The 25,548-nt window shown below is 47.8% G+C and overlaps 1 protein-coding gene across 1 annotated transcript in view; it reads right to left on the bottom strand.

Moving 5' to 3' along the window:
- Window positions 1-1,346: 1,346 nt before the first annotated feature.
- The window catches only part of LOC147084229 (NACHT, LRR and PYD domains-containing protein 3-like), a 205,165-nt gene continuing 180,963 nt past the window's right edge, over window positions 1,347-25,548 (bottom strand). The window contains exons 4-9 of the mRNA XM_085979485.1: window positions 14,233-15,970; window positions 2,641-2,727; window positions 2,329-2,499; window positions 2,017-2,187; window positions 1,708-1,875; window positions 1,347-1,535 (exon numbers count right to left, since the gene is read on the bottom strand). Coding sequence (XP_085835611.1) covers window positions 1,448-1,535; window positions 1,708-1,875; window positions 2,017-2,187; window positions 2,329-2,499; window positions 2,641-2,727; window positions 14,233-15,970 — 2,423 coding nt within the window. The 3' untranslated portion in view covers window positions 1,347-1,447. The remainder of the gene's footprint in view (window positions 1,536-1,707; window positions 1,876-2,016; window positions 2,188-2,328; window positions 2,500-2,640; window positions 2,728-14,232; window positions 15,971-25,548) is intronic.

The raw sequence follows: 25,548 nt of genomic DNA, 5'->3' as shown, positions 1-25,548 counted from the left end.
ACTTGGAATGGTCACACAATGGGAGCAGTGACGTCATCACTTGGAATGGTTACACAATGGGAGCAGTGAGGTCATCACTTGGAATTGTCACAATGGGAGCAGTGACGTCATCACTTGGACTGTTCACACAATGGGAGCAGTGAGGTCATCACTTGGACTGTTCACACAATGGGAGCAGTGAGGTCATCACTTGGAATGGTCACACAATGGGAGCAGTGAGGTCATCACTTGGACTGTTCACACAATGGTAGCAGTGAGGTCATCACTTGGACTGGTCACACAATGGGAGCAGTGAGGTCATCACTTGGAATGGTCACACAACGGGAGCAGTGACGTCATCACTTGGAATGGTCACACAATGGGAGCAGTGAGGTCATCACTTGGAATGGCCACACAATGGGAGCAGTGAGGTCATCACTTGGAATGGTCACACAATGGGAGCAATGAGGTCATCACTTGGAATGGTCATACAATGGGAGCAGTGACATCATCATTTGGAATGGTCACACAATGGGAGCAGTGAGGTCAACACTTGGAATGGTCACACAATGGGAGCAGTGAGGTCATCACTTGGAATGGTCACACAATGGGAGCAGTGAGGTCATCACTTGGAATGGTCACACAATGGGAGCAGTGAGGTCATCACTTGGAATGGTCACACAATGGGAGCAGTGAGGTCATCACTTGGAATGGTCACACAATGGGAGCAGTGAGGTCATCACTTGGACTGTTCACACAATGGGAGCAGTGAGGTCATCACTTGGAATGGTCACACAATGGGAGCAGTGAGGTCATCACTTGGAATGTTCACACAATGGGAGCAGTGAGGTCATCACTTGGAATGGTCACACAATGGGAGCAGTGACATCATCACTTGGAATGGTCACACAATGGGTGCAGTGAGGTCATCACTTGGAATGTTCACACAATGGGAGCAGTGAGGTCATCACTTGGACTGTTCACACAATGGGAGCAGTGAGGTCATCACTTGGACTGTTCACAAAATGACAGCAGTGAGGTCATCACTTGGAATGGTCACACAATGGGAGCAGTGAGGTCATCACTTGGAATGGACACACAATGGGAGCAGTGAGGTCATCACTTGGAATGGTCACACAATGGGAGCAGTGAGGTCATCACTTGGAATGGTCACACAATGGGAGCAGTGACATCATCATTTGGAATGGTCACAGAATGGGAGCAGTGAGGTCATCACTTGGAATGGTCACACAATGGGAGCAGTGACGTCATCACTTGGAATGGTCACACAATGGGAGCAGTGAGGTCATCACTTGGAATGGTCACACAATGGGAGCAGTGAGGTCATCACTTGGAATGGTCACACAATGGGAGCAGTGAGGTCATCACTTGGAATGGTCACACAATGGGAGCAGTGAGGTCATCACTTGGAATGGTCACACAATGGGAGCAGTGAGGTCACCAATGTTCACACTTCCACACTCAGTCTGGGTCTTGTTCCCCGCAGTAACTCCAGCTGTTTTTTTCCGGATGAACTGAAGTGATTCCCCCTCAGCCTGAAACAGATTAAAGATTAAACAGGAAATAAACAGATTGAACAACAGTGTAAATAACTGCGAGACAGGGGTTAATATTTCAATAATAATTACAGACAAATATTACCCAGAAAAGTGACTGAATCCCATTGATATTTTATTTATTACATTAAACATTAACACAAACACTCACATGATCTGCTCCAGACTCCTGCAGGTCAGTATGAGGCGGCGGAGAGCAGCGACAGATCGGTCTGTGAATGAGTTTGATCCCAGGTCCAGACCCGTCAGTGAGCGGTTTGTACTGAGAGTGGAGGCGAGATCCTCAGCACAAGAATCTGTGAGACCGACAGAATCCAGACTGGGGATCAGAGAGAGAAATAACAGGAATCAGAGTAAATTCCCAGAGTTTATTAATAACACTATTACTGATACTAATAATAATGTTCAGTGTCAGACATCCAGTTATTATAAACACAATCTCACACAGTCTGGTACTTACTGCAGTTTCTGTATTTTACAGTCCGGGTTCCTCAGAGCCGCAGACAGTCGTTTCACTCCTGAATCTCCCAGATTATTATTACTCAGGTTCAGAACCGTCAGTGAGCGGTTTGTACTGAGAGCGGAGGCGAGATCCTCGGCACAAGAATCTGTGAGACTGACATTAGCCAACCTGGGGATCAGAGAGAGAAATAACAGGAATCAGAGTCAATCCCCAGAGTTTATTAATAACACTATTACTGATACTAATAATAATGTTCAGTGTCAGACATCCAGTTATTATAAACACAATCTCACACAGTCTGGTACTTACCCCAGTCTCTGTATTTTACAGTCCGGGTTCCTCAGAGCCGCAGACACTAGTTTCACTCCTGAATCTCCCAGTTCATTATAACCCAGGTTCACATCCGTCAGTGAGCGGTTTGTACTGAGAGCGGAGGCGAGATCCTCAGCACAAGAATCTGTGAGACTGACACAACCCAGCCTGGGGATGAGAGAGAGAAATAACAGGAATCAGAGTCAATCAACAGTGTTTATTAATGACACTATTACTGATACTAATAATAATGTTCAGTGTCAGACATCCAGTTATTATAAACACAATCTCACACAGTCTGGTACTTACTCCAGTCTCTGTATTTTACAGTCCGGGTTCCTCAGAGCCGCAGACACTAGTTTCATTCCTGAATCTCCCAATTGAATGCCATTCAGCCTAAAAACAAACAGAGAGAGAGAAACAAACTGAATCAAAGCCCGGATCTGATATACTTTTCTCTCTGGGATATTACAGCAATCACTGAAAGTACTTCAGGAAATTAATCACCCGGTTTTCACCATCGGCAACGGTCGGGCGGGGTCCGGTGAAGGTCGGTGGAGGGTCGGGCGGGGGTCAGGGTCGGTGGAGAGTTGGTGGCGGGTCGGGTGCGGCCGGGGTCGGCAGAGGGTTGGGCGGGGCCGGGGGAGGGTCGGACGAGGGTCGGGGTCTGGAGAGGGTCTGGCAGGGCCGGGGTCGGGAGAGGGTCGGGGCGAGGCCGGGGGCCAGAGGCGGCGGTCGGGCGGGGCCGGTGGAGGGTCGGTGGAGGGTCGGGCCGGGTTCGGGCTGGGGTCAGGGTCGGTGGAGAGTTGGTGGCGGGTCGGTGTCGGGTGCGGCCGGGGTCGGAGAGGGTCGGGCGGGGTCGGAGAGGGTCGGGCGGGGCCGGGAGAGGGTCGGACGAGGGTCGGGGTCTGGAGAGGGTCGGGGCGAGGCCGGGGGCCAGAGGCGGCGGTCGGGCGGGGCCGGGAGAGGGTCGGACGAGGGTCGGGGTCGGGAGAGGGTCGGGGCGAGGCCGGGGGCCAGAGGCGGCGGTCGGGCGGGGCCGGCGGAGGAGCGGCCGGAGGGTCGGGCGGGGGGTCGGGCGGGGCCGGGGGAGGTTGGGTGTGTCCGGGGTCGGGGGTCGCGGCCTCACTCTGGGGAATTGGGGGAAGCGGGTTTGATGACACACATTGACTTTGCCCATTGTGCTCTGTGTTCTACAGTACTGAGGTTCTACAAACACTGACATCAGCACAGAGGAGCTCGGCTGCACCCAGGCTCTCCCAGAACTCCCTCTCGATGATTATGGAGGGAGCCACAGCCCGCAGGGAGGTTCTCTTCACTTCCAAGGGGCGGAAGAGACCAACACAGCCTGGGTGCACATTGCACAGTGGGGCTCAAGCAGGGATGTGGTCGGGAGGAGCAGCCTGCAGTGACACAAACCTTTCAATGATCTCAGTAGATCAGAAAACGTTCCTGCAAAGCCTCACTTAACTTCATCAGGCTGTGCCTCTCATCACATCCCCATCACTCTGCCTTCCCCACCCTACTCCTGAACATCCTTACTCTCACCAACTTACCTTGCACCTCCACCCATCTCTCTCTATATTATCACATCCCCATCACTCTGCCTTCCCCACCCTACTCCTGAACATCCTTACTATCACCAACTTACCCTGCACCTCCACCCATCTCTCTCTATATTATCACATCCCCATCACTCTGCCTTCCCCACCCTACTCCTGAACATCCTTACTCTCACCAACTTACCCTGCACCTCCACCCATCTCTCTCTATATTATCACATCCCCATCACTCTGCCTTCCCCACCCTACTCCTGAACATCCTTACTCTCACCAACTTACCCTGCACCTCCCCCCATCTCTCTCTATATTATCACATCCCCATCACTCTGCCTTCCCCACCCTACTCCTGAACATCCTTACTCTCACCAACTTACCCTGCACCTCCACCCATCTCTCTCTATATTATCACATCCCCATCACTCTGCCTTCCCCACCCTACTCCTGAACATCCTTACTCTGACCAACTTACCCTGCACCTCCACCCATCTCTCTCTATATTATCACATCCCCATCACTCTGCCTTCCCCACCCTACTCCTGAACATCCTTACTCTCACCAACTTACCCTGCACCTCCACCCATCTCTCTCTATATTATCACATCCCCATCACTCTGCCTTCCCCACCCTACTCCTGAACATCCTTACTCTCACCAACTTACCCTGCACCTCCACCCATCTCTCTCTATATTATCACATCCCCATCACTCTGCCTTCCCCACCCTACTCCTGAACATCCTTACTCTCACCAACTTACCTTGCACCTCCACACATCTCTCTCTATATTATCACATCCCCATCACTCTGCCTTCCCCACCCTACTCCTGAACATCCTTACTCTCACCAACTTACCCTGCACCTCCCCCCATCTCTCTCTATATTATCACATCCCCATCACTCTGCCTTCCCAACCCTACTCCTGAACATCCTTACTCTCACCAAGTTACCCTGCACCTCCACCCATCTCTCTCTATATTATCACATCCCCATCACTCTGCCTTCCCCACCCTACTCCTGAACATCCTTACTCTCATCAACTTACCCTGCACCTCCACCCATCTCTCTCTATATTATCACATCCCCATCACTCTGCCTTCCCCACCCTACTCCTGAACATCCTTACTCTCACCAACTTACCCTGCACCTCCACCCATCTCTCTCTATATTATCACATCCCCATCACTCTGCCTTCCCCACCCTACTCCTGAACATCCTTACTCTCACCAACTTACCCTGCACCTCCCCCCATCTCTCTCTATATTATCACATCCCCATCACTCTGCCTTCCCTACCCTACTCCTGAACATCCTTACTCTCACCAACTTACCTTGCACCTCCACCCATCTCTCTCTATATTATCACATCCCCATCACTCTACCTTCCCCACCCTACTCCTGAACATCCTTACTCTCACCAACTTACCCTGCACCTCCACCCATCTCTCTCTATATTATCACATCCCCATCACTCTACCTTCCCCACCCTACTCCTGAACATCCTTACTCTCATCAACTTACCCTGCACCTCCACCCATCTCTCTCTATATTATCACATCCCCATCACTCTGCCTTCCCCACCCTACTCCTGAACATCCTTACTCTCACCAACTTACCCTGCACCTCCACCCATCTCTCTCTATATTATCACATCCCCATCACTCTGCCTTCCCCACCCTACTCCTGAACATCCTTACTCTCACCAACTTACCCTGCACCTCCACCCATCTCTCTCTATATTATCACATCCCCATCACTCTACCTTCCCCACCCTACTCCTGAACATCCTTACTCTCACCAACTTACCCTGCACCTCCACCCATCTCTCTCTATATGACCACATCCCCATCACTCTGCCTTCCCCACCCTACTCCTGAACATCCTTACTCTCACCAACTTACCCTGCACCTCCACCCATCTCTCTCTATATTATCACATCCCCATCACTCTGCCTTCCCCACCCTACTCCTGAACATCCTTACTCTCACCAACTTACCCTGCACCTCCACCCATCTCTCTCTATATTATCACATCCCCATCACTCTGCCTTCCCCACCCTACTCCTGAACATCCTTACTCTCACCAACTTACCCTGCACCTCCACCCATCTCTCTCTATATTATCACATCCCCATCACTCTGCCTTCCCCACCCTACTCCTGAACATCCTTACTCTCACCAACTTACCCTGCACCTCCACCCATCTCTCTCTATATTATCACATCCCCATCACTCTGCCTTCCCCACCCTACTCCTGAACATCCTTACTCTCACCAACTTACCCTGCACCTCCACCCATCTCTCTCTATATTATCACATCCCCATCACTCTGCCTTCCCACCCTACTCCTGAACATCCTTACTCTCACCAACTTACCCTGCACCTCCACCCATCTCTCTCTATATTATCACATCCCCATCACTCTGCCTTCCCCACCCTACTCCTGCACATTCTTACTCTCATCAACTTACCTTGCACCTCCACCCATTCCTCTCTATCTATATTATCACATCCCCATCTCACAAGCCACCCCTCACACTCACCCTCATCCTAGTCCAATCATACCAACTAACAACACACAAGGATAGGCAATTGTTTTAGCCAATGTTCATGTGAAGTTTCTGTTAATGTGGTGTCAAACATTGAAATCTTTATTTTCAACACTTTCCGTTCTTCGAAAGATTTGTGTACATGTTTGGAAGTGGCTTAGTGAGTTGCAGTGAATGGTGAGACATAACGGTAGCCCCTGCAATGCTGATGAGTGTGACAGGAATGGTTTGGGCATTGTAGGGATGCTTTGTGTTGTTGGTGTGGGCTGGTGTTAACCTGGCGCATCATGTGTCATCCAGGGTGAGCAGCACCAAGTGAAGAAATTCTGGCCATGGTGAGGCCATCTCTGGTGACCTGGTCAGCAATGTGGCCGGGTGTTGATGCCCTCTGTGCTGTGCAGCATCAGGAGTTGTGGAGAAGGTTGGTGTTGTTGTTGGTGCTGCTGGTGTGCCTGGTGCTGCTGGTGTTGGGGCTGATCGTGGTGAGACTCTGAGGCCCAAGCTGAGACAGTATAAACCAGACCCATGCTGGTGTAATAGATGGCAGGTGAACTTAAGATATCAGAAGCTATCTGTTAACGGTGAGAGAGGTTGTTCCAATGAGGTGACACTGGATAGAGAGTTTGCTCCAAACACTTGCAACATGCATAAAGCTCAATCTGTCTTCCAAATGCAGTAAGCAACAGCTTCTGAGCTTGGAAAGTGAACAGCTGTGAGATGGGAGCTTTTATAGCACATTTCCAGCTGTCAAGTAATGAAATGATTCCATGACCTTTCAACTCCTGCCCTGGTTACCTGACGTGATCCCCGAGCAGCGTGGACCACAGGAACATAGGGTCTGATGAAAGGGAGGAACTGAAAGAAATCAGTATTTGTAGGGAAATGGTGTTAGGGAAATTGATGGGATTGAAGGCCGATAAATCCCCAGGGCCTGATAATCTACATCCTAGGGTACTGAAGGAAGTGGCCCTAGAAATAGTAGATGCATTGCTGATCATCTGCCAACATTTGATGGAATCTGGAACAGTACCCATGGATTGGAGGGTAGCTAATGTTACCCCACTGTTCAAAAAAGGTGGTAGAGAGAAAACAGGGAATTACAGACCGGTAAGCCTGACATCGGTAGTGAGGAAAATGCTTGAGTCCATTATAAAAGATGTAATAGCAGAGCACTTGGAAAACAGCGACTGGATCGGACAAAGTCAACATGGATTTACAAAAGGTAAATTGTGCTTGAATAATCTACTGGAATTTTTTGAGGATGTAACTAGTAAAATAGATAAGGGAGAACCAGTGGATGTGGTGTATTTGGACTTTCAGAAGGCTTTCAATAAGGTCCCACATAAGAGATTAATGTGTAAAGTTAAGGCACATGGGATTGGGGGCAAGGTATTGACTTGGATAGAGAACTGGTTGGCAGATAGAAAGCAAAGAGTTGGAATAAACGGGTCTTTTTCTGAGAGGCAGGCAGTGACTAGTGGGGTACCGCAGGGATCGGTCCTTGGACCCCAGCTATTCACAATATATATTAATGATCTAGACAAGGGAACTAGATGTAATATCTCCAAATTTGCAGATGACACAAAGCTGGGTGGGTGTGTGTGTTGTGAGGAGGATGCTGAGAAACTCCAGGATGATTTGGACAGGTTGGGTGATTGGGCAGAAGCATGGCAGATGCAATACAACGTGGATAAATGTGAGGTTATCCACTTTGGTGCCAAAAACAGGAAGGCAGATTATTATCTGAATGGCAATAGATTGGGAGAAGGGGAAGTGCAATGAGACCTGGGTGTCCTTGTGCACCAGTCGCTGAAGGTAAGCATGCAGGTACAGCAGGCGGTTAAGGCGGCAAATGGTATGTTGGCCTTCGTAGCGAGAGGGTTTGAGTACAGGAACAAGGAGGTCTTGCTGCAGTTGTACAGGGCCTTGGTGAGACCACATCTTGAGTATTGTGTGCAGTTTTGGTCACCTCATCTGAGGAAGGATATTCTTGCCATGGAGGGAGTTCAGCGAAGATTCACCAGGCTGATACCTGGGATGGCAGGAATGATGTATGAAGAGAGATTGGGTCGATTGGGCTTGTACTCGCTGGAGTTTAGAAGAATGAGAGGGGATCTCACTGAAACTTATAAAATTCTAACCGGACTAGACAGACTAGATGCAGGAAGGATGTTCCCGATGGCGGGGGAGTCCAGAACCAGGGGTCACAGTCTAAAGGATAAGGGGTAGACCTTTTAGGACAGAAATGAGGAGGAATTTCTTCACCCAGAGAGTGGTGAACCTGTGGAATTCTCTACCACAGAAGGCAGCAGAGGCCAATTCATTAAATATATTCAAGGAGGAGTTGGATATATTTCTTAAGGCTAAAGGGATCAAGGGGTATGGGGAGAAAGCAGGGACCGGGTACTGAATTTGGATGATCAGCCATGATCGCATTGAATGGCGGAGCAGGCTCGAGGGGCCGATTGGCCGACTCCTGCTTCTATCTTCTATGTTTCTATGTAAACTCTGAAGGCGAGCTGAAAATAGTTGTTACTGTAATCCTCTGTTAACAAGGTTATAATGACCTGAATTGCCTCCCCCGCCGCTACGTGTCGGGTCTGCTCTGCACTGACAGACCCGACATTTGGGAAAGGCACGTGGTGGCGGGTTGACAGCGGGGTCCTGACCCGCTGGGGAAAAATCCATTTTCCCACCCGACCCGCCACTGATCGCGCCCGCTGACCCCTGTGAAATTCCCCCCTCACTGGGAATGTATCTCACTCTGTCCAGCTGCCCATATATTCAGGGACTGTCCGTTAATGTATTTATTAAATAAAGTGCTGTCTGTGTGGAGCCTTTAAATGTCCCTCAGTCCGGTCTCATTCCCTGATGATCAGAATTACCCTCCTGGAGCTCAGTGACCGGCCTCGTCATGTTTGGAGAAACTTGTCTCAGTTCTGCTGCTCCTTAAATCCCGGATTTTATGGGAATCGGTCGATTTTTTCAGAATTAAATGATAAAGCGGTGATTCCCTGTGCTTTCTACTCTGTGCATTATATTAATCTGTACAATAACTCTGGGTGAGTTATATTGTGAAACGCTCACTGCTGCTGTAAAATCCACCCCCCAGGATTTTATATAACAAGGAGAATTAATTCTGAAATAAAAACAGGAAATTGTTGAGATACCGCGGCAAACGTGGGAGTTGAGACCAGAGCCAGTGAAACAGTACAGCTTTTTATTTCAGCCTCATGGCAAAACAGGAACTGGAAGAGCCCGCGCCTGACTTAAATACTCCCCAGACAGGAAGTGCTCCCGGCAGCCTGTCCCTGTGGGAAACAAGTTGCTGGAGGAAAGGGCCCCAGGTTGGGGGCGTCTGATTAAACTGTCCGTACCGCCGTGAGCGGATTGTGTCCAGTGGTGGCGTGTCGCCACAGAGCTCCCCCCAGAATCCGCTTAGGAGGAGTGGACGAGTCGTGACGGTGGTCTGATGGTTCTGCCGCAGCGGCTCTGCGTTATCGCCGGTCTAGTTGGCGGGGCCTGGCGGTTTGCCGCCGGCTGTGCTGGCTGGACGGCCTCTAGTTGGAGGCCGGGCCACGGGGACCTGTTCCCCTGGTTCTGTGTGTGCTGGTTTGAGCCGGTCGATGGAGACTGTCTCGACCCTGTCGCCGAGTCGCAGCTTGAAGACCTTGTCCCCGGTTTGTAGTACTTCGTACGGTCCATCGTACGGGGGTCGCAGGGGTCCGCGGTGCGCGTCGTGTCACACGAAGATGAAGCGCGCCTGCTGTAAATTTGGCAGAACGTGAGGTGCGAGTTCGCCGTGTCGGTTGACCGGAAGTGGGGCGAACTGCTGAGCGGAAGAGAAAGAGTTGAGCCGCTGCTGGTCGGCCGACCAAGGCGTGGTAGCCTCCGGAAGGAATTCGCCTGGGACGCGCAGCGGTTGTCCGTAGACTAACTCCGCTGCCAAGGACTGGAGGTCTTCTTTGACCGCGGTGCATAGGCCTAGTAGTACCCACGGTAGGTGGTCAGTCCAGGTACTGTCCTGCAGGCCGGCGCGGAGTGAGGCCTTGAGTGACCTGTGGAAGCGTTCACAAAGCCCGTTGGCCTGCGGGTGGTACGCCGTGGTTCGGTGGAGCGTCACACCGAGGTTGCATGCTGTGGCCGTCCAGAGTTCGGAGGTGAACTGGGCGCCTCTGTCGGAGGTTATGTCGGCCGGTACGCCGAACCTCGCTACCCAGGTGTTAACGAACGCCCTGGCGATGTCGGCTGTGGTGGTGGAGGTCAGCGGCGCTGCCTCAGGCCAGCGTGTGTAGCGGTCGACCATTGTGAGGAGATAAGTCTGGCCTTGCGATGGCGGCAGGGGCCCGACGATGTCGACGTGTATGTGGTCGAAGCGGCGGCTGGGTACCTCGAAGTCTCCCAGGGGTGCTTTTGTATGCCGTTGTACCTTAGCCTGTTGGCAGGCGAGGCAGGAGGTGGCCCAAGTCCGAACATCTCTGCTGAGGCCGCGCCAGATGAAACGCTGGGAGAGGAGTTTGACGGACGCGCGGGAACCCGGGTGGGAGAGCCCATGGAGCGCGTCGAAGACGCGGCGGCGCCAGGTTTCAGGGACGACCGGCCTGGGTTGGCTGAGTGTGATGTCGCAAGTAACTGCCGTGGCTTCGGGCCCGTGCGCAACCTTGGCTAGGCGTAGCCCTGGCAGGCTGGTAGCCGCCGAAAGGAGGTCTGGGTCCACGAGCTGGGCCGCTGTTAGTTGCGCGTAGTCAGCCGCGAGGTGATTCGCGCAGATGGCGGGACAGGAAAGGCAGTCGGCAACAACGTTGTCTCTGCCGGAGACGTGCTGGATGTCCGTGGTAAACTCGGACACGGCCGTGAGCTGGCGTTGCTGCCGAGTGGACCAGGGTTCGGTGTGCTTGGCCATCGCGTATGTGAGTGGCTTGTGGTCCACATACGCGGTGAAGGGGCGGCCTTCCAGGAGGAACCTGAAATGGCGGACCGACAGGTGGAGTGCGAGAAGCTCGCGGTCGAAAGTGGAGTATTTGATCTCCGGGGGGCGCAGTTGGCGGCTGTAGAAGGCAAGTGGCTGCCACGCGCCATTAACCCACTGCTCGAACACGGCCCCGACCGTGTGGTCGGAGACGTCGGTGGTGAGCGCGACCCGGGCGTCGGCCCTCGGGTGCGCGAGCAGAGTGGCGTCGGCGAGCGCGTTTTTGGTGGCATCGAAGGCGGCTGACGTGTCAGTGGTCCAGGCTACGGCCATCTTGCCGGATTTACCTCGGAGGGAGTCGTATAGGGGCTTCATGAGGGCTGCAGCTCTGGGGATGAACCTGTTGTAGAAGTTCACCATCCCGAGGAACTCCTGGAGGCCCTTGATGGTTGTGGGGTGGGGGAACTGCTGGACGGCCTGCACCTTGTTGGGCAGGGGGACGGCCCCAGCAGGGGTGATGTGGTGACCGAGAAAATCGATCTCGGTTAGGCCGAATTGGCACTTTGCCGGGCTGAGGATGAGCCCGTGTTGGGCTAGGCGCCCGAACAGGACGCGAAGGTGTTCGAGGTGTTCCTGTTTGGAGGAGCTGGCCACGAGAATGTCGTCTAGATAGACGAATAGGAAGTTCAGGTCCCGCAGGACCGAGTCCATAAGGCGCTGGAAAGCCTGGGCTGCATTCTTGAGGCCGAAGGGCATCCTCAGGAACTCGAACAGGCCGAATGGGGTGATGACGGCTGTTTTGGGAATGTCCGCGGGGTGTACGGGGACTTGATGGTAACCGCGCACCAGGTCGACTTTGGAAAAGACGGTTCATCTGGCCAGTTGGGCCGAGAAGTCCTGGATGTGAGACACCGGGTATCGGTCGGGGGTGGTGGCGTTGTTAAGGTGGCAGTAGTCCCCACAAGGGCGCCAGCCTCCGCCGGGCTTAGGGGCGATGTGGAGGGGCGAGGCCCAGGGGCTGCTGGAGCGGCGGATGATTTAACCGTGACTGCGTTTGTATCCGCCATGCTAGTTTAGGATTCGTCCTGAGTGCCGGGGTCACCAGTGTTGAGATACCGCGGCAAACGTGGGAGTCGAGACCAGAGCCAGTGAAACAGTACAGCTTTTTATTTCAGCCTCATGGCAAAACAGGAACTGGAAGAGCCCGCGCCTGACTTAAATACTCCCCAGACAGGAAGTGCTCCTGGCAGCCTGTCCCTGTGGGAAACAAGTTGCTGGAGGAAAGGGCCCCCGGTTGGGGGCGTCTGCTTAAACTGTCCGTACCGCTGTGAGCGGATTGTGTCCAGTGGTGGCGTGTCGCCACAAAATGCTGGAAATACCCAGCAGGTCAGGCAGCATCTACAGAGAGAGAAACAGAGTTAATGTTTCAGGACAAGGACCCCTCGTCAGAACTGGAACAAGTTACAGATGTAACAGATGTTTAAGCAAGTGTCGGGGCCGGGAAAGGTGGGGGGAGCGGAGGACAGAACAAAAGGGAAGGTCTGTGATAGGGTGGAAGACAGGAGAGATTAAATGTGGAGGCTGGTGGGGTGAAAGGTGAAGACAAGGGGAACCTATCGTGGTTCTGGGAGGGAGGGGCAGGGGTGAGAGCAGAAGTGTGGGAAACAGAACAGACACGGTCAAGAGCCGCGTCAACCACGGTAGAGGGGAATCCTCGGTTGAGGGAAAAGGAAGACATGTCGGAAGCACTGGATGGAATGTGGCATCATCAGAAAAACTGGGAGAATGGGCCAGCGTCCTTACAGGGAGCGAGGTGGGAGGAAGTGTATTCCAGGTAGCTGTGGGAGTCAGAGGGCTTATAGTGAATGTTTGTCAATAGCAGCAAGAGAGTTTATTCTGTCCTGTTACAAGTTTTAAATGTCCCTGTGCTCCTAGTTTATAGGGGAGGGGAGTCTTTTACTTTATTCCCATTATTAAACTGGCTCTACATTTATTTCAGGTGTAACTGGCCCGACAGTTTTTGGGGAATTTTCGGAAGTTCCCTCCCCGAGCGGGGCCTGACACACGCGGGGTGGATTATGGGGTATTCTCGGGTCCACTGCCCCCGGTTTACCCAGGAGCTGCCCGCTGTGTGCGAGGCCCCACCGCTGGCTGGTGTATGTCTGTACTCTGGTTAGATTGGAACCTTTTCACCGGCAGGTTTAAGATCCTGAATATCAATCTTTACTCAATGTTCAGGACTGTGAATAATTGTAAACATTTACAGCTGAAAGAATTCCCGATTCCCCAATATTCCCAATCCAGGAAACTAACCCCTCGACAGGATACACCCTGCACGGTATTGGAGTAAATATCGAACTGTTAGTGATTTAAACTTGGGTTTCTCTCCTGTTTCCAGTTGAAATGGTGGATGTGGAAAATATTTTAAATTAATTTTATCTTTACTGCCGGATTATATTTTATATGTTTACCTGTCCAGCCTTATTAAATATGATTTATTGTAATTAAATTATCAGACTCTCAGTGACCTGTATCTGCTGATCCGATAAAGACTGTAAAATCCCTACTTGTTCACAAGGATCCATTTTAGATTCTCCAGTCCTGAGGGAATTACTGACCGATCCTCTTATTATTGGTCATATTTGTGTTGAATCCGCTTCTCCCTGGTTTAACTGAACTGTTTGTTTCCCTACATTACGGAGCAACAACACAATCCGTGACTGTTCTACAATTCACCCAACAGTTAGAGACAAATAAACAGTTACCTCAACTCCCGGCATTTGTGCAGTACGGGTCCCAGCCGCTGGAGTCCTTCACACTGAATGTAGCAACAACACAATCCGTGACTGTTCTACAATTCACCCAACAGTTAGAGACAAATAGAGTTACCTCAACACCCGGCATTTGTGCAGTACGGGTCCCAGCCGATGGAGTCCTTCACACTGAATGGAGCAGCCTTCTAGATTGAGGTCTTTTATTGAATCACAGAGTCCAATGATGTGAGACAAGACCGCACAGTCAATCGGGGTCAATATCAATCTACTAAATCTAAGTGTTTCCACAGATCCCACTGTGGTCTGAGCCAGTGCTTTATTCTGAGACTCAAACAGGTAGTGGAATGTGTTCAGGAGGTTCTTTTGACCAGTTACACTCCCTGTGTCTCCAATCTGTCCTTCAACCTTCTCCTTCACCCAGTCAATCGCTCGGCAGGTGGTTTGATGAAGAAATCGACCCAGAAACTCCTCCAGGGGCCGAGCTGCCTGTGGGGAGGAGAGACCAGCAACAAAACGGAGAAATATCTCAAATCGCCCATCTTCCTTGCTGTGGGATTCTCTGAGGAGTTTCAGGATGTCCCCAGGATCTGGAGTCAGGAATTGTGCGAGTGCGGCTACAAACTCTTGGATGGTGAGGTGCGGGAATGTGTACACCACGCTCTGGGCAGATTCATCTCTCTCCAGAAGTTCCACCATGAACCCAGACAGGAACTGGGAATGTTGTAGATTGTACTTGACCAAATCTCCATTTCCAAACACAATCTTCTTCTCGGAGACTCCTGTGAAGGCCATCTCACCAAGCTTCAGTAACACATCACGGGGGCTTTCAATCTCTCGGCCATGGTTTTTCAGAATGTTGTAAATATAGTAGGAATATAGTTGGGTGATGGTCTTGGGAACTCGCTGCTGATTCCTGTCTCTTTGTGTAAAGAAGGGGCCCAGTGACAGACCGAGAATCAAGCAGTAGGAAGGGTTGTAGCACATGGTGTACAGGATCTCGTTCTCTTCCACGTGTTTGAAAACAGCTGCTGCCACCGTCTGATCTTCAAAAAACTTGTTGAAATATTCCTTCCGTTCTTCACCAACAAATCCCAGGATTTCAGCCCAGACACTGATCTCAGCCTTTTCCAATAAATGTAATGCAGTGGGGCGGCTGGTCACTAGCACTGAACATCCTGGGAGCAGCTTGTGCTGTATTAAACTGTACACAATGTCAGTCACTTCACACCAGTCTTCAGGATCTGTGCACCTGTGCTGAGGTTCAGTATTTCTCCGATTGTCAGCAAAATCGATCCTGTCCTTGAATTCATCCAAACCATCGAATATAAACAGCAATCCCTCTGGGTTCTTCCAGAGCTCCCTAAGAATATTCCCAAAGTAAGGATACTGATCCAGTATCAGATTCCTCAGGTTTATTCTACAATTAATAGCGTTCAAATCCCGGAATTTAAAACTGAAAACAAATTGAAAGTTTGGGTATATTTTCCCAGTGGCCCAGTCATGAACAATCTTTTGTACCATTGTTGTTTTCCCAATCCCCGGGACTCCGCTCACTGCTCCGGAACTCCCAGATTTGGATTTTCTCTGGGAAAAACTGCTGTGGAACAATTGATCAGTTCGGATTTTCTCCAGTACTCCCCGGAGGTGTTGCTCTCTCCACTCTTCATGGTCTCGGCCTCTTGCCAGCAGTTCATGTTCTACAAGTGTCCGATCTCGAACAGTAGAAATGATCGTTAGCTCAGCGTATTGATCAACCAGCTGGAAAATCTTAACCTTCTCCTTTATTAGGATCGTGTTCACTCTCAGTGTTTCAGTTTGTTCCCGGAGTGTTTCCTTGTGTTTCTGCTGAACATCTTCAATTAGAACAGACAGAAAGTGGTCTCAATGTTAGTTGTACTGACATAAAGACAACTTCTCAATAACATTTCATTATTCAGTAAAATGTTGCACGGTTTAATTCACAGCTTCAATAGAGGTGTGTGTTGAAGTTAAAACTGAGTTAATGGAAACCTCGTTTGAAAGCGAACAATGGCCAAGAAGAGTTTCAAATCCTCACTTGATTCTAATACAGTATTCACTGAACATGCAGGTTTCAATGATATGACTTTTCCCTCTGATGTTTAATACTTTCCGGCCTGCCCTTTACTATTGACATCCTCGAGACTGGAGAAGAACTTGGAGGGGGAGGATCCAGTTGTCGTGGTCCACGTAGGACCCAAAGACAGAGGTATAACTAGGAAAGAGGTTCTGCTGAGGGTGTTTGAGGAGCTAGGATCCAAATTAAAAAACAGAACCTCAAAAGGTAATAATCTCTGGATTGGTACCTGAGCCCCGCACAAATTGACATAGGGACAAACAGAATAGAGGTTTAACTGTGTGGCTCAACGAGTGGTGTGGGAGGAAGGGCTTTCAATTTATGGGGCACTGGCACCAGTACTGGGGAAAGAGGGAGCTGTTCCTTTGGGACAGGCTCCACGGGGCTGGGACCAGTGCCCTGGTGAACCGAATAACTGGGGCAGCAGACAGGGCATTAAACTAATGAATGGCTGGGGGGTGGGAGGCTTCAGGAAAGAGTAAATTTAAAAGCAGTGAGAGAAATGTCAAGGCTCGAGAGCAGCGTAGAGTCTTGGGTAAAAATAAGCAGAGTGGGTCAGGATGGGACAGAGAGAGTAACAAAGGTAATAAGGCATCAGGGACCAAGGTGACATCAGGGAAAATAGAAATAAGTCAAAGCTAAAGGCACTATATCTGAATGGGTGAAGCATTCGCAACAAAATAGATGAATTAATACTGCAGATAGGAATTGACAGGTTTGATCTAATAGCCATAACGGAGATGTGGTTGCAAGGTGGCCAAGGTTGGGAACTAAATATTTCAGGATACTTAACTTTTAGAAGAGTTAAGCAAAATGGAAAAGTAGGAGGGTTAGCCCTGATAATAAAGGATGGGATAAAGACAGCAGAGAGAAAGGATCTTAGCTCCGAAAATCAAGAATTAGAGTCAGTTTGGGTGGAGCTAAGAAACAGCAAGGGGCTGAAAACATTGGTGGGAGTTGTTTATAGGCCCCCAAACAGTAGTTGTAACGTAGGGCAGAGTATAAATCAGGAAATTAGAGGCGAATGTAACAAGGGTAATACAGTGATCATGGGGGACTTTAATCTACATATAGACTGAGCAATCCAAATGTGCAGTAATAGTGTGGAGGACAAATTCACGGAATGTATGCAAGTTAGGTTTGTAGATCAGTATGTTGAGGAACCAACTAGGGAACAGGCTAGTTTAGATCTAGTATTGTGCAATGAGAAAGGATTAATTAATAACCTTGTAGTAAAGGGGCCTTTAGGGAAGAGTGACCATAATATGATAGAATTTTACATTGCGTTTAAAAGTGATTTAGTTAAATCTGAAACTAGGGTCTTAAATCTAAACAAAGCAAACTATGTAGTTATGAGGGACGAGGTGGCTAAGGTAGATTGGGAAACTACATTAAAAGCTATGATGGTAGACAAACAATGGCTAGCATTTAAAGATTTAATACATAATTTACAGCAAATTTATATTCCTTTAAGGCACAAAAACCCCACAGGAAAAGTGTTCCTACCGTGGCTAACAAGAGACATTAAAGATAGTATTAGATCAAAGGAAGATGCTTATATTGTTGCTAAAAAGAGTAGGCCTGAGGTTTGTGAGTATTTTAGAATTCAGCAAAAGAGGACCAGAAACTGATAATGAAAGGGAAAATAGAATGAGAGTAAACTAGCGAGAGACATAAAAACAGACTGTAAAATCTGCTATAGTTACGTAAAAGGGAAAAGATTAGTGACAGTAAATGTGGGTCCTTTACAGGCTGAGACAGGGGAAATTATAACAGGGAATAAGGAAATGGCAGATAAATTAAATAAATACTTTGTGTCTGTCTTCACGGAAGAACAATGCAAAAAAATTCCTGGAAATAGTGGAGAACCAAGGGTCCAGCGAGAATGAGGAACTGAAAGAAATTAGTATTAGTAAAAAGTACTGGAGAAATTAATGGGACTGAAAGCCGACAAATCCCTTGGACCTGATGGCCTACATCCTAGGGTTTTGAAAGAGTTGGCTATAGAGATAGTGGATGCATTGGATGACATTTTCCAAAATTCCCTTGATTCTAGAACGGTCCCCGCGGATTGGAAGGTAGCAAATATAATCGCATTATTTAAGAAAGGAGGGGGAGAGAAAAAAATGGGGAACTTCAGACCAGTTTGCCTGACATCAGTCGTAGGGAAGATGATAGAATCTATTATTAAGGAAGAGATAACAGGGCACTTAGAAAATAATCCAGGAAACTTTCGATTAACCGGCCACTAAATAACCGGAATGCTCTATCCACTGGCAAAATTCAGGAGTCGGTTCAGATAACTTTTTTTTACTTTTAGTTATTTTTTTTACTCATTTGTGGCTAGCTGAAGCTGTTGCTAAGCTACAGAGACGCTTGCAAGCCGTGCCGATTGTTTTGAAAAGCAACAGGGTTTGTTGCTTTAGACGGAGCGCTGAGCTCCGTAACTTTTAAATATAGCGCTCGGTTCTCCGGCATTGTTGATCGACCGGCACCAGCTCGGTCCCACCCGTGCCGGATACCAGAAACTTTCCTGTAATAGGATTGGGCAGATTCAACATGGATTTATGAAAGGGAAATCGTGTTTGACGAATCTGTTAGAGATTTTTGAGGTTGTAACTAGCAGAATAGATAAGGGGGAACCAGTAGATGTGGTGCATTTGGATTTTCAGAAGGCATTCAGTAAGGTACCACACAAGAGGTTGTTAAACAAAATTAGGGCTCATGGGATTGGGGGTAATATACTAGCATGGATTGAGGATTGGTTAACGGACAGAAGAGAGTAGGAACAAACGGGTCATTTTCGGGTTGGCAGGCTGTAACTAGTGGGGTACCGCAAGGATCAGTGCTTGGGCCTCAGCTATTCACAATCTACATCAATGATTTGGATGAGGGGACCAAATGTAATATATCCAAGTTTGCTGATGATACAAAGCTGGGTGGGAATGTAAGTTGTGAGGAGGATGCAAAGAGGCTTCAAGGGGATATAGACAGGCTAAGTGCGTGGGCAAGAACATGGGACATGGAATATTACGTGGAGAAATGTGAAGTTATCCACTTTGGTAGGAAAAATAGAAAAGCAGAGTAATGGTGAGAGATTGAGAAATGTTGGTGTTCAGAGGGACCAGAGTGTCCTTGTACACGAATCACTGAAAGTTAACATGCAGGTACAGCAAGCAATTAGGACATCAAATGGTATGTTGGCCTTTATTACAAGAGGATTTGAGTACAATAGTAAAGACATCTTACTGCAATTATATAGGGCCCTGGTGAGACCACAGCTGGAGTATTTTGTACAGTTTTGGTCTCCTTACCAAAAGGAAAGATATACTTGCCATAGAGAGAGTGCAACAAAGGCTCTCCAGCCTGGTTGCTGTGATGGGGGTACCGTTCTATGAGGAGAGATAGAGGAGACTAGGTCTATATTCTCCAGAGTTTAGAAGAGTGAGAGGTGATCTCATTGAAACATACACAATTCTTACAGGGTTTGACAGGGTAGATGCTGGGAGGCTGTTGCCCCTGGCTGGGGAGTCTAGAACCAGGGGTCACTGTCTCAGAATGTATGAGGTGACCATTTAGGACTGAGATGAGGAGACATTTGTTCACAGAGGGTGGTGAATCTTTGTAATTATCTACCCCAGAGGGCTGTGGAGGCTCAGTCATTGGGTATATTCAAGACAGAGATCGATAGATTTTTGGATATTAAGGGAATCAAGGAATATGGGGATAATGCTGGAAAGTGGAGATGAGGTAGAAGAACAACCATGATCTCACTGAATGGCAGAGCAGGCTCGAGGGGCCAAATGGCCTCCTCCTGCTCCTATTTCTTATTTCTTATGTTCATTACAAATCTACACATGATCCTGGTTATAAGACAGTAGACTTCTAGTGGATCAATCATTCACGCAGTCAGTGGTGCTTACAATCTTCAGAAATGGGAAATAGGACATTGGATATCTGTGGAAGAGGGACAGACTGTGAATGGTCAGAAGCCCACTATTATTTTATCAAACCTTGGGCACGTTATCGATGATATTGTGTACATTGGATGATGGACAGACTGTGAATGGTCTGAAGCTCACTATTATTTTATCAGACCGTGGGCACGTTATCTATGATATTGTGTACATTGGGTGATGGACAGACTGTGAATGGTCAGAAGCCCACTAATATTTTATCAAACCTTGGGCACGTTATCTATGATATTGTGTACATTGGGTGATGGACAGACTGTGAATGGTCAGAAGCCCACTATTATTTTAGCAGACCTTGGGCACGTTATCTATGATATTGTGTACATTGGGTGATGGACAGACTGTGAATGGTCAGAAGCCCACTATTATTTTATCAAACCTTGGGCACGTTATCGACGATATTGTGTACATTGGGTGATGGACAGACTGTGAATGGTCAGAAGCCCACTATTAATGTATCAGACCTTGGGCACGTTACCTATGATATTGTGTACATTGGGTGATGGACAGATTGTGAATGGTCAGAAGAACACTATTATTTTATCAGACCTTGGGCACGTTATCGACGATATTGTGTACATTGGGTGATGGACAGACTGGGAATGGTCAGAAGCCCACTATTAATTTATCAGACCTTGGGCACGTTATCTATGATATTGTGTACATTGGGTGATGGACAGACTGTGAATGTTCAGAAGCCCACTATTATTTTATCAGACCTTGGGTACGTTATCTATGATATTGTGTACATTGGGTGATGGACAGACTGTGAATGGTCAGAAGCCCACTATTATTTTATCAGACCGTGGGCACGTTATCTATGATATTGTGTACATTGGGTGATGGACAGACTGTGAATGGTCAGAAGCCCACTATTATTTTATCAGACCGTGGGCACGTTATCTATGATATTGTGTACATTGGGTGATGGACAGACTGTGAATGGTCAGAAGCCCACTATTATTTTATCAGACCTTGGGCACGTTATCGATGATATTGTGTACATTGGGTGATGGACAGACTGTGAATGGTCAGAAGCCCACTATTAATTTATCAGACCGTGGGCACGTTATCGATGATATTGTGTACATTGGGTGATGGACAGACTGTGAATGGTCAGAAGCCCACTATTAATTTATCAGACCGTGGGCACGTTATCGATGATATTGTGTACATTGGGTGATGGACAGACTGTGAATGGTCAGAAGCCCACTATTATTTTTTCAGACCATGGGCACGTTATCTATGATATTGTGTACATTGGGTGATGGACAGACTGTGAATGGTCAGAAGCCCACTATTATTTTATCAGACCGTGGGCACGTTATCTGTGATATTGTGTACATTGGGTGATGGACAGACTGTGAATGGTCAGAAGCCCACTATTATTTTATCAGACCTTGGGCATGTTATCTATGATATGGTGTGCATTGGGTGATGGACAGACTGTGAATGGTCAGAAGCCCACTATTATTTTATCAGACCGTGGGCACGTTATCGATGATATTGTGTACATTGGGTGATGGACAGACTGTGAATGGTCAGAAGCCCACTATTATTTTATCAGACCTTGGGCATGTTATCTATGATATGGTGTACATTGGGTGATGGACAGACTGTGAATGGTCAGAAGCCCACTATTATTTTATCAGACCGTGGGCACGTTATCTATGATATTGTGTACATTGGGTGATGGACAGACTGTGAATGGTCAGAAGCCCACTATTATTTTATCAGACCGTGGGCACGTTACCTATGATATTGTGTACATTGGGTGATGGACAGACTGTGAATGGTCAGAAGCCCACTATTATTTTATCAGACCTTGGGCACGTTATCTATTATATTGTGTACATTGGGTGATGGACAGACTGTGAATGGTCAGAAGCCCACTATTATTTTATCAGACCTTGGGCACGTTATCTGTGATATTGTGTACATTGGGTGATGGACAGACTGTGAATGGTCAGAAGCCCACTATTATTTTATCAGACCTTGGGTCCGTTATCTATGATATTGTGTACATTGAGTGATGGACAGACTGTGAATGGTCAGAAGCCCACTATTATTTTTTCAGACCGTGGGCAGGTTATCTGTGATATTGTGTACATTGGGTGATGGACAGACTGTGAATGGTCAGAAGCCCACTATTATTTTATCAGACCTTGGGCACGTTATCTGTGATATTGTGTACATTGGGTGATGGACAGACTGTGAATGGACAGAAGCCCACTATTATTTTATCAGACCGTGGGCTCGTTATCTCTGATATTGTGTACATTGGGTGATGGACAGACTGTGAATGGTCAGAAGCCCACTATTATTTTATCAGACCTTGGGCACGTTATCTATGATATTGTCTACATTGGGTGATGGACAGACTGTGAATGGTCAGAAGCCCACAATTATTTTATCAGACCTTGGGCACGTTACCTATGATATTGTGTACATTGGGTGATGGACAGACTGTGAATGGTCAGAAGCCCACTATTATTTTATCAGAGCTTGGGCACGTTATCTATTATGTTGTGTCCATCGGGTGATGGACAGACTGGGAATGATCAGAAGCCCATTATTAATTTATCAGACCTTGGGCACGTTATCTATGATATTGTGTACATTGGGTGATGGACAGACTGTGAATGGTCAGAAGCCCACTATTATTTTATCAGACCTTGGGCATGTTATCGATGATATTGTGTACATTGGGTGATGGACAGACTGTGAATGGTCAGAAGCCCACTGTTATTTTATCAGACCGTGGGCACGTTATCTATGATATTGTGTACATTGGGTGATGGACAGACTGGGAATGGTCAGAAGCCCACAATTATTTTATCAGACCTTGGGCACGTTATCTATGATATTGTGTACATTGGGTGATGGACAGACTGTGAATGGTCAGAAGCCCACTATTATTTTTTAAGACCGTGGGCACGTTATCTATGATATTGTGTACATTGGGTGATGGACAGACTGTGAATGGTCAGAAGCCCACTATTATTTTATCAGGCCTTGGGCATGTTATCGATGATATTGTGTACATTGGGTGATGGACAGACTGTGAATGGTCAGAAGCCCACTATTATTTTATCAGACCGTGGGCTCGTTATCTATGATACTGTGCACATTGGGTGATGGACAGACTGTGAATGGTCAGAAGCCCACTATTATTTTATCAGACCGTGGGCACGTTATCTATGATATTGTGTACATTGGGCGATGGACAGACTGTGAATGGTCAGAAGCCCACTATTATTATATCAGACCTTGGGCACATTGCCTATGATATTGTGTACATTGGGTGATGGACAGACTGTGAATGGTCAGAAGCCCACTATTATTTTATCAGACCTTGGGCACGTTATCTGTGATATTGTGTACATTGGGTGATGGACAGACTGTGAATGGTCAGAAACCCACTATTATTTTATCAGACCGTGGGCACGTTACCTATGATATTGTGTACATTGGGTGATGGACAGACTGTGAATGCTCAGAAGCCCACTATTATTTTTTCAGACCTTGGGCACGTTATCTGTGATATTGTGTACATTGTGTGATGGACAGACTGTGAATGGTCAGAAGCCCACTATTATTTTATCAGACCGTGGGCACGTTATCTATGATATTGTGTACATTGGGTGATGGACAGACTGTGAATGGTCAGAAGCCCACTATTATTTTATCAGACCTTGGGCATGTTATCTATGATATTGTGTACATTGGGTGATGGAGAGACTGTGAATGGTCAGAAGCCCACTATTATTTTATCAGACCTTGGGCATGTTATCTATGATATGGTGTACATTGGGTGATGGACAGACTGTGAATGGTCAGAAGCCCACTATTATTTTATCAGACCGTGGGCACGTTATCGATGATATTGTGTACATTGGGTGATGGACAGACTGTGAATGGTCAGAAGCCCACTATTATTTTATCAGACCGTGGGCTCGTTATCTATGATATTGTGTACATTTGGTGATGGACAGACTGTGAATGGTCAGAAGCCCACTATTATTTTATCAGACTGTGGGCACGTTATCTATGATATTGTGTACATTGGGTGATGGACAGACTGTGAATGGTCAGAAGCCCACTATTATTTTATCAGACCTTGGGCACGTTATCTGTGATATTGTGTACATTGGGTGATGGACAGACTGTGAATGGTCAGAAGCCCACTATTATTTTATCAGACCGTGGGCACGTTACCTATGATATTGTGTACATTGGGTGATGGACAGACTGTGAATGGTCAGAAGCCCACTATTATTTTATCAGACCTTGGGCACGTTATCTATTATATTGTGTACATTGGGTGATGGACAGACTGGGAATGGTCAGAAGCCCACTATTATTTTAGCAGACCGTGGGCATGTTACCTATGATATTGTGTACATTGGGTGATGGACAGACTGTGAATGGTCAGAAGCCCACTATTATTTTATCAGACCTTGGGTCCGTTATCTATGATATTGTGTACATTGAGTGATGGACAGACTGTGAATGGTCAGAAGCCCACTATTATTTTATCAGACCGTGGGCACGTTATCTATGATACTGTGTACATTGGGTGATGGACAGACTGTGAATGGTCAGAAGCCCACTATTATTTGATCAGACCGTGGGCACGTTATCTATGATATTGTGCACATTGGGTGATGAACAGACTGTGAATGGTCAGAAGCCCACTATTATTTTTTCAGACCGTGGGCACGTTATCTGTGATATTGTGTACATTGGGTGATGGACAGACTGTGAATGGTCAGAAGCCCACTATTATTTTATCAGACCTTGGGCACGTTATCTGTGATATTGTGTACATTGGGTGATGGACAGACTGTGAATGGACAGAAGCCCACTATTATTTTATCAGACCGTGGGCACGTTATCTATGATATTGTGTACATTGGGTGATGGACAGACTGTGAATGGTCAGAAGCTCACTATTATTTTATCAGACCTTCGGCATGTTATCTATGATATTGTGTACATTGGGTGATGGACAGACTGTGAATGGTCAGAAGCCCACTATTATTTTATCAGAGCTTGGGCACGTTATCTATTATGTTGTGTCCATTGGGTGATGGACAGACTGGGAATGATCAGAAGCCCACTATTATTTTATCAGACCTTGGGCACGTTATCTATGATATTGTGTACATTGGGTGATGGACAGACTGTGAATGGTCAGAAGCCCACTATTAATTTAGCAGACCTTGGGCACGTCATCTATGATATTGTGTACATTGGGTGATGGACAGACTGTGAATGGTCAGAAGCCCACTATTATTTTATCAGACCTTCGGCATGTTATCTATGATATTGTGTACATTGGGTGATGGACAGACTGTGA

This window comes from Somniosus microcephalus, unplaced genomic scaffold, assembly GCF_052327205.1.
Source record: "Somniosus microcephalus isolate GS21.2 unplaced genomic scaffold, FLI_Smic_1.0 unresolved_chr9, whole genome shotgun sequence".
Classification (NCBI taxonomy): Eukaryota; Metazoa; Chordata; class Chondrichthyes; order Squaliformes; family Somniosidae; genus Somniosus; species Somniosus microcephalus.
The sequence above is the reverse complement of the archived record's forward strand: the minus strand, read 5'-3'. Positions and strand labels throughout refer to the sequence as shown.